This window comes from Dermochelys coriacea, chromosome 1 (assembly GCF_009764565.3).
Source record: "Dermochelys coriacea isolate rDerCor1 chromosome 1, rDerCor1.pri.v4, whole genome shotgun sequence".
In the NCBI taxonomy this organism is placed as follows: Eukaryota; Metazoa; Chordata; order Testudines; family Dermochelyidae; genus Dermochelys; species Dermochelys coriacea.
This window is the reverse complement of record NC_050068.2, coordinates 133,670,315-133,680,266: the sequence shown is the minus strand read 5'-3', so window position 1 is coordinate 133,680,266 and position 9,952 is coordinate 133,670,315. Positions and strand designations below refer to the sequence as shown.

The 9,952-nt window shown below is 39.5% G+C and overlaps 1 protein-coding gene across 8 annotated transcripts in view; it reads right to left on the bottom strand.

The window, feature by feature from the left end:
* Positions 1-960: 960 nt before the first annotated feature.
* The window catches only part of MSL3 (MSL complex subunit 3), a 44,241-nt gene continuing 35,249 nt past the window's right edge, over positions 961-9,952 (bottom strand). For 5 of the 8 annotated variants that reach the window (XM_038369939.2, XM_038369946.2, XM_043502257.1 and 2 more), the window contains one exon: positions 961-3,924. In XM_038369939.2, coding sequence (XP_038225867.1) covers positions 3,825-3,924 — 100 coding nt within the window. In that variant the 3' untranslated portion in view covers positions 961-3,824. Of the gene's footprint in view, positions 3,925-5,313; positions 5,403-9,952 lie in introns of all 8 variants that reach the window. The other 3 variants (XM_043502133.1, XM_043502179.1, XR_006276970.1) reach the window with 3 other exon arrangements.

The following is a 9,952-nucleotide window of genomic DNA, read 5'->3' as shown; positions in this document are numbered from 1 at the left end:
ACACCACACAACAGAACCACTAACCCAGGAACCTATCCTTGCAACAAAGCCCGTTGCCAACTCTGTCCACATATCTATTCAGGGGATACCATCATAGGGCCTAATCACATCAGCCACACTATCAGAGGCTCGTTCACCTGCGCATCTACCAATGTGATATATGACATCATGTGCCAGCAATGCCCCTCTGCCATGTACATTGGCCAAACTGGACAGTCTCTACATAAAAGAATGAATGGACACAAATCAGACGTCAAGAATTATAACATTCAAAAACCAGTTGGGAAACACTTCAATCTCTCTGGTCACTCGATCACAGACCTAAGAGTGGCTATCCTTCAACAAAAAAGCTTCAAAAACAGACTCCAACGAGAGACTGCTGAATTGGAATTAATTTGCAAACTGGATACAATTAATTTAGGCTTGAATAGAGACTGGGAATGGATGAGTCATTACACAAAGTAAAACTATTTCCCCATGGTATTTCTCCCTCCCGCCCCACTCCCCACTGTTCCTCTTATATTCTTGTTAACTGCTGGAATTAGCCTACCTTGCTTGTCACCATGAAAGGTTTTCCTCCTTTCCCCCCGCTTGCTTGTCACCATGAAAGGTTTTCCTCCTTTCCCCCCCCCTGCTGCTGGTGATGGCTTATCTTAAGTGATCACTCTCCTTACAGTGTGTATGATAAACCCATTGTTTCATGTTCTCTGTGTGTGTATATCCATCTCCCCTCTGTATTTTCCACCAAATGCATCCGATGAAATGAGCTGTAGCTCACGAAAGCTTATGCTCAAATAAATTTGTTAGTCTCTAAGGTGCCACAAGTACTCCTTTTCTTTTTGCGAATACAGACTAACACGGCTGCTACTCTGAAACCTGCATATATACTGTATGTGTCATATCCCTCAGTGATTAAAATCCTTACAAAAAAATCCTATTAGTTGCTGTTTATATCAATTGTACATCTCAAAAAAATTAAAAAACAGCAGATTTAATGCCAGAGTAATTAGATAACTGTGCACTAGTAACTTACTCACAGTAAGAAGTATAAAAATCCATATTAAACTCTGATTAAAAACAAACAATTAGTAAAAACTACCTCCTACTCAGCCACACATGTGAGATCTAAACATAACCAAAGTATTTCTGTTGGGAAGATTTTCTTTTTAAAAAGAAGCAGCCTACAAAACATATTACATGTAACCAAAATGCTCTCTAACCTTCACCTATAGCAGCTTCTTCAGTACCACTATAATTAAACCATAGGTATGAAAAGATAGCCTGCAAGTCTCTCTGCTCCCTTTGAGGAATCTGGTAATGTGGCAAATAGTCCTCATAAATGGACAAGTCACATATTACTCCAGATGAAGACATTTTGTAGGAAGATTTGCACGTTGCCTTTAGCGTTATACTCAACACAAAATCAATGAATACTTCGACCAGGCTCTCACATGTTGCAGCAGATTTATAGGACGCAAAAGAAGTGGCTACTCATGAAAATGAGTTGCTCATACAACTGGTTTGAACCAGGCACAATGCATGCAGATACTGCCTATGCTGCTTCTCAAATCTGAGCAAATTGAATACAGACATTAATAAATAATTATGGCATGCACAAAATGTCACAGTTACAGTTAAAACATAACCATGCAATAAGATTTAAATTCTACTCTCAATCTGCCCTCTTATTCGTCGGCATTGATAGGGAAAAAAGATTTGACCCATCATATGCATTGCAATACTCTGCCACAATGGAAAGGATTAAGGATGGAGTTTCAGCAATATTCTAAGCTTAATATCTTGTTAGACATTAATTAATATTTGAATGGTATTTACCAGCTTTATCAACTTTATGACAGGAGTGTCCCATATTAAAGATGATTGTGAGCTTCTCAGCTTAAACTGTAGATTCAGAATCTCTACAGTTTTGGAATGGAGACTATAGCCTGGGAAACTTGGTAGTACAGGAATACAATTAAAAAATAGCACCAATAAATGAATCTTTAGAAATAAGGGTCTCCAAATCTCATTTTGGTATGGATCCAAAATGAGCGTAGCTACGCTGACATTAAGTCTCTGTAGAAGTTTTTCCTTTTGCAGAGTCTCATTCACTAAAACCAAAGGTCATCTCTAGCTTTTCAGTTCAAACGCTTTAACATACCATTCCACTCTTGACAAGTGACATTAATTGGTAATGCAGTGCTGTTGTAGCTGTGTTCGTCCCAGGATACTGGATGCACAAGGAGGATGAGGTAATATCTTTAATTGGCCCAACTTCTGTTGGGGTGAGAAAGCAGCTTTCAAGTTTACACCGAGCTCTTTCTTCAGACCTGCGGTACTCCTTACAGAATATATTTGTGTTTTACATGTAAAGAGATGGTTTTACTTACTCCAAGACCTGCAAATTCAAGTGGGTTCTTTTTGGCTCCAGAATCACAGGCAATCGTTCTGTTATTGAGGTACTTCAAGGGAATGAGGACTGACCAGTGATTGGTGCACTAGCCTAGGACTCGGGAGACCTTGGGTCAATTTTGTGCTCAGGTTTCTTGTGTTTTTGGGCAAGTCACTTGCCTCTCTGTGCTTCAGATTCCCCATCTCCAAGATGGGGATAACAGCACTTCTCTACCTCACAAGGGTGTTGTAAGGATAAATATGTTAATGATTGTGAGGCACTCACAGTAATGGAAGTACCCAAGATAAACAGAATTGGTTTAGTTAATTCTGCCAAGTAAGTATTGTCAGAGGGATAACAGAATCCAGCTCATTCTCACACAGCTGCATGAGTTTTGCAGTGTTAAAGAGAGTAAAATTTGTCAGTATAAATCTAAAATGTGCCCGATTTAAATGACAGACAGAAGAATTGTACAATAAAAAGGTGCCATTTTTATAGTCACTACTCCCACCCCTCATTCTCTACATAGTAATATTTAGTGAAAATATACAATGAAAACCCAAACAAAACTCCATTTTTGAGATCATCCACCCAAATATCACACCTTCAGTTACCAACCAGTTCTTTATTAAGAAAAAAGTTTGTCAAAAGTAATTGCTGTCACTTTATTCATTCTATGCTTCCCCTGTGAGAAGAAGTTAGAACATCCTATTCTTTGATACCTTTAGGAATCATTCAGACATGGATAAGATGAATCACGGGCAAGGTCTGCACTCGTAACAGTGGCAACCTACTATGGGTAAAAAACAGATACCTTTTAAAAAGAAAAAGCAAGCAACATTTTTTACTTAAGCCACAGAAAACTAATTCCTTGACTCAGAGACCATGACAATAAAATAGCTATGCAATTCTTCCTCTATATGCAGCACTCTTTCCTGCCGTGACCGTTTCACAAAATGAAGTATGGGTTCTGTGTGTGAAACGAAATCCACTGGATGCCAGTTATGCATTCTCCTTACACGAGAGTGAAGCCAGTTCTACTTTTCATGCTGAAAACAGTTCATGTTAAAATGAAAGACAGCATGTGGTATTTGTTTTCATGAAAACGTCCCATTGCTAATGCACCTGCTTTCCCCCCCACCCTTCTTAATAAGAACTACATGCAGTCCTATGCATTAGAAATCAGTACAGGGCTTCTTCTAGCAGTGCAGCTTACATGCAACACTTGAAAAAATTCAGAATGTAATCTTTGCACAGCTCTGAAACAAGACGTGGTCCATCTCTGCTAACAAATCCAGTAGTCATAGAAGCGACTCCTTTTTTATCTGAAAAAGGCCATTCAAATTCCATTTCATCTTCATCTCGTAGCTATGTGGCAAAGTAGCAATAACCATGGGCTACGTACAGTAGGATTTATTGTTCACTAAAAGCTTCAGTAGATTGCCCGAGGATTCTTGGTGCTATAGTAAGCCTCACATGCAGCTACATAAGCAGATTCTGGGAAGAAGTCATCATGGTATTCTGCTAGAAACCTGGGAAGAAAGCACACAATAGATTAAAATCAGACAAAGAACAAAAATAACTTGGGTTTAAAGATGCAGTAAAATAGGCTTTACAATTCTCAAAGCGTTTAAGCTTAACAAAGCATATGCTGACATACATAGTCCTTCCTGCACAAGTTTCAAAGTGTAAAAGGTGCTAAAGTCTCACACACACAGTGAAGAACATAGCCTTTCCCCTCATACTTTCAAATCTAAAGGAGATGGAAGGACTTTGCTCAAGCATCACCAAAAAAAAAAATAAAATAAAAAAGCTGGGATAGAGGCTATGTATGGAAAATTTCAGTGCAAAACAAAAGTTTCAGGAAATAAGCATATGTAAACAAGGGGATACTGTAGAAATGTTTTTGCAACTTTACCTGTAGCAGACATCTGAGCCTACTATGTACTTTCACCCCTATTTATTTAAAATGGAATCTGTAGCTCTACACAGATTGGATATCCAATAAAAGCTAATAGTCATCTTATGCCCTTAAAAAGTAAGTATAATCCCATTTCTGTCCTCCTGTGAGCATTCAGTGCCCTCCTTCTTTCATGGATTCTTAATTCTCACACTCACTCACAGAGTTCCACCAATCCCACACAGGAATGTATTTAGGGCCAGGTGAGCCAGGCAATCACCTGGGTTGCTGGGCTAGGGGTGCTGTTTTTGTTGTTAGCGACAAAAGGGAAAACAATGTTTGAAGTAAAACATTTCAGGCATTCCATATGTGGATTCGTTTTTCACAGTGTTCTGGGCCTTTGTAGAATCTCATGGAACCTTCCAGACTTCCTGAGAACTATATTTTCCTCAAACCTCCTACAAAGTCGTCAGCGGGGCCCTTGAGTATAGAAGGGTGGGGATTCGCCAGTCAGTCAGCGAGATATAAAGAACAAACTGAAGTGAAGTGAGAGCCCAACTGCAATACTGCGAACCTTATTTTGTTGTGTAATTGTGAAAGTGTACTTGTGTTTTAAGACTTGAAGAGTGTAAGTAGTGGTTAATAAAGGACACATCTACTGAAATGCCAGAGACATCAAACTCCTATCTATGCAACAACATAACAGAAATACTATTACTTCTTTTGCCATACTTAACACGTAATGTTTGATGACTTCCTAAGACTGCAGAACTTAGACTTTTGCTCTCCCTAATATGGTCTGTTTTCCCCTGTAGGAAATAAAAGATGCCTCTGAAGAAGCCTTGAGGAGCTCAGTATAGGAAGGGAAAAACTCAACTGCAATCCGGTTTGCAGCAAGGGGCAAATTTGATGGGAAAACATCTGAAGCAGAACATAGACCAGGCTTTAAGCAATACCGATTGTCCCAGTGCAGAAGAAATTGAGGAGCGAAGTCCTATTACTAAGGAATTAACAGAGTTACCTGAAAATAAGAAATGAAAGATGAGGAAAGTGATAGAGAATCGTCCGGTTTTCCTGGCATTGTAAAGGAGAGTGATGATAAAGAAAAATCTGGTTTACATGAAAAGGAGAGAAACAAAGAATCAGTCTCAGTGATGACAGAAACAGCAGTGAGAAAAACATTCACACCACAAATCAATACATCAGACGCTGCTTTATGGCCAGTGATCCTAAACTCTGCTGATAATTAGTACAATTTTGAATGGGCCAGGAAAAAAATTGAGAATATAACATTTCCAGCAAATGAGCAGAAGCAACACTTCTCTAAGTCACACTGCGAAAGAGTGCTTGAGAATGGTGAAAAACTGAATCGGTGTTAGCTACTCAAAAGTCAGTGGACAACACATTCTGTTTTTGTTACAAAATTAACAAGAATGCCAAGTCACTGCTTGCACTTTCCGGTTACAATCACTGCCATTATTTAGCGGATTCTCTGAAGCAACATGAAAAGTTACCCAGCCATTTTACATCTTACTACAAATGGAGGTCGAGTCCAGACTCAAGCTGAATAAATGCACATATGCAGAAAACTAGTGCAACATTAATGCAGAAACTCAGCACTGGAGGAATGTGCTCAAGCATCTGATCTCAATTATCCTCTTCCTGGCAAAGAATAATCTGGCTTTCCAGGGCTCGCCAGATAAATTGTTCACTGAGCATAATGGTAATTTCCTCAGTTCCGTAGAGCTCCTGGGGAAATACGATGATGTCATGCGTGAGCACGTACCTAGAGTAGTTTGTAAAGAAGCCATGGACCATTACTGCAGCAAAATTATTCAAAACAAAATTGACTGACCTTATAGAAAGGAAGGTGTTTGATAACATATTGATGCAGCTCAGCAAAACAAAGTACTACGCTGTAAAAATGGTCTGCATTCCTGATATTAGACCCAGTGAAAAGATGTTTATAATAAGATTTGTTGATGAGAAAGGCTGTAGCCAAGTAAATGAATGCTTATCTGTTTCCACTGTGTGGATGACTCTACTGGAAAAGACCTAGCAGAACTGTTTATGAATGTTTTGAATGAGAATAAAATAAAAGCTTCAGGACTGCCGTGACCAAGGTTACAACAATGGCATGAACGTGAAAGGAAGAAACAGTGGCGTCCAGGCAAGGATCCTTGTGCTGAATCCAAGAGCTTTCGTGCCTTGTGGCTGCCATTCTTTCAGCCTGGTGGCGTCAGATGTAGCGTCATCATCTCTCTTCAGAGTACTGCAAAGGATAAACATCCTGTTTTCAGCATCAACTATCAGGTGGAAGATCCTCACAGACAATGTTAGGTTTCAGAGTAGCAGCCGTGTTAGTCTTTATCCATAAAAAGAAAAGGAGTACTTGTGGCACCTTAGAGAATAACAAATTTATTAGAGCATAAGCTTTTGTGAGCTACAGCTCACTTCATCGGATGAAAACACTGGAAAATATAGTGGGGAGATTTTATATGCACAGAGAACATGAAACAATGGGTGTTACCATACAGACTATAACAAGAGTGATCAGGAAAGCTAAGCTATTACCAGCAGGAGAATGGGGGGGGGGGGGTCAAGGAAAAAACCTTTTGAAGTGATAATCAAAGTGGGCCATTTCCAGCACTTTACAAGAACAGTAGGAGGGGAAAAACAAACAATGGGAAATAGTTTTACTTTGTGTAATGACACATCCACTCTCAGTCTTTATTCAAGGCTAAGTTAATTGTATCCAGTTTGCAAATTAATTCCAATTCAGCAGTCTCTCGTTGGAATCTTTTTTGAAGTATTGCTACTTTTAGGACTGTAAATCAAGTGACCGACTGGTTTTTGAAAGTTATAATTCTTGACGTCTGATTTGATTCCATTTATTCTTTTATGTAGAGACTGTCCAGTTTGGCCAATGTACATGGCAGAGGGGCATTGCTGACCAAACTGGACCAGATGACGGACATCAAATTTCTGGTCTCAATTGTGGTTTGGATGCTATCCTGTTCCAAGTAAACGTTCTAAGCAAGGCATTACAAACTCCATCAATGGACATGATGACTGCTACTATTTTGGTGAGAAGTTGACTTGATTTTGTTGTGACCTACAGAGACATTGGATTTGAAAATGCCATCACTGCTGCCAAAGAAATGGGGGAAAACTTAGGAGTTCACTCTGTCTTCAAGCAAACTCGTATTCATCAGAAGAAGAGATAGTTTGGTTATGAGGGAAGAGATGAGGTGATGGGAATCTCAGAAGAAAAATTCAAGAGGGAGTTTTTTTTTTTTTTTGCTTGCTTGCTCATTGACACTGCTCAAGCGTCTATCGAAGAAAGGTTCAGACAAATGAAACGCCACAAAATGACTTCAGGGGTTTTGTATGACCTTAGTAAGCTCCAGCAGACCGTAAAACACTCTTTAACAATTGTATGGACCTTCACCAGACGCTGACACATGGGGAATATTCGGACATGAATGATAAAGACCTCTATGTCAAACTGGATATCATCTGTCACATTTTGCCACAGAGGAAGCACTCTCCACTCCAAGTTCTCCAATTCATCCATGATGCAGAGCTGAAGGACACTTTTCCTAATGTGTGAATAGCTCTGAGGATTCTGCTCATGCTGCCAGTCAGAGTTTGAGTGGCGAGCGCAGCTTTTCGAAACATTAAAACATATCTTCGATCGACGATTGCTGTGAGAGACTGACATCATTTGCTATTTTACCGCTTGAAAATGCCACTGGCCAGTCTTTGGATCTCTCTGACACTGTGCTTCAGTTTGTGAGGGCAAAGGTGAAAAAACAACCTTTTGAACTAAAGGACTAGGGTTAACATTCTAAGCCCCACTGTAACACTATTTAATACTGGGGTCCACCCAATGTTGGTGCACTGTTCAATTTCTTGACGTTAGTGCATTTCAGTTATTCTTAAATTTAAAAGTTTCTATAAGCTTAGAGGAAACCTTTTTTTTTATTTGCTTATACATTGCATGATTAAATACAGATTTACAGATCCTAGCATGCAAATTTTATCATCTTAAATGATAGGGATAAATCATGCATGCAAAATAGTGCATCAAAGTCATGAAATGGGCTACAACTGCAACAATAAAGAAGGTACTCAAAAGTTTAACAAAAAAGAGGGGGGCACCGAAGATGTTCCTTGCTTGGGGTGCCACTTGGTCTAGGGCAGGCCCTGATTCCACACACACTTGTTCCTTTGTAGACACTGCAGTTCCACAGCCACATAATTTGGTATTTTTCCAAGATGCCACAAAATGCATCATTTTATTGCAGCGGGGTGACATTTTGTTGTCTCCTCGTTCTGCTGTGATCTGCCTCTTGTTCTCCAGCTTTCCCCATAAGGGGAATTTAACTTACAGTGCACATTCCCTTCACTCTTCCATGAAGCCATGCAAAAAAGGGGGTTGAGAGCCACAGCTGGAGCCCAGCTTTGATACAGAAATGTGAGGGAAGCCTAAGCAGCGTAGGCTGAAGAGCTGAGCCCAAGAAGCAATGATGCAGCCACCAACGCTTGGGGAGAGGGCTGCTAAAACTGACAAGCTCTCCCTTCTCTGGGAGACATACATGTGAAACCAGGGTTTGGGAACAGAGGAGTTTAGTAAAAAAACCAAAAAAAACAAAACCTCTCCTCCTCAAAAATAATCCTTGTAGAAAATAAATAAGTTTTATATCGCTTAGTATTTCCAACTATTAACCATACTTCGCACATTTGTGCATTGGTAGGGAAGGAATGTGATAGAATTGTGCCTTTGGGACAGGTAGAGGGGGGAATTGAGTTGCTTAGGAAGCTACATACAGAAAACTACATTAGAAGAACTCAAGCTACGAAGTTAACTTATTTCTTGCATTATGTATTTGAGCAAGAGGGTTACAGGGGGGTGAGGGGGAAAGGATGTTCCTTTGTGTTTAAAGCAAGGATTCCACAGGCTCTGTCACAGGATCTGATGCTGAGCAAGACTATCATAATGCATGTGTATAAAGGTCAAATTGAAGGGCAATCTTCATTCTGGCATTTCCTAACTTATGAATACTGTGCACTCTGTTTTTAACTTAGCTTTTTATATGCAATATAATATGCACATTCTACTGGTTTCACACTGGTTCCTGCAAAAGCTATCAAGAGATTTTGCTCAGTACCTAACAGGCTAGCACAAAGCAGAAAGGCACATATGATTTGAGGGAGCAGACAGATAGGATTGAAGACTTCTATGAAAATTACCCTCAACTGGGGTTAAAAAATTGTATTTAGTGGTTCAGCATAGTTATAGATGTATTATTACAGCCTTCTGTTCACAGAAATGACCATGGTTCCTTATGTATCTGGTCCTAAAAGAATAAGAGGCGACTTCACAATCAAAGAAACTGAAGATCCATTTATATTCACTATAAAGTGTTTTATAGTACAGTATTTTGGCAGTTGCCAAGATGAATAAAAAGACTGGAAAAACTTTTATTGCTGAATAAAAACTAATACAGAACCAGAATTCGATGCAGTAATCAAGATTTGAGTAATCTGTCTCCACTACACACCTTAGTTGATCACTAGACAATGTAGTGCCGCTCTGCTAAGTTTACCAGGCTGCACAACCAGTCAAAGACTTTATGCAACACGTAACACAGGAC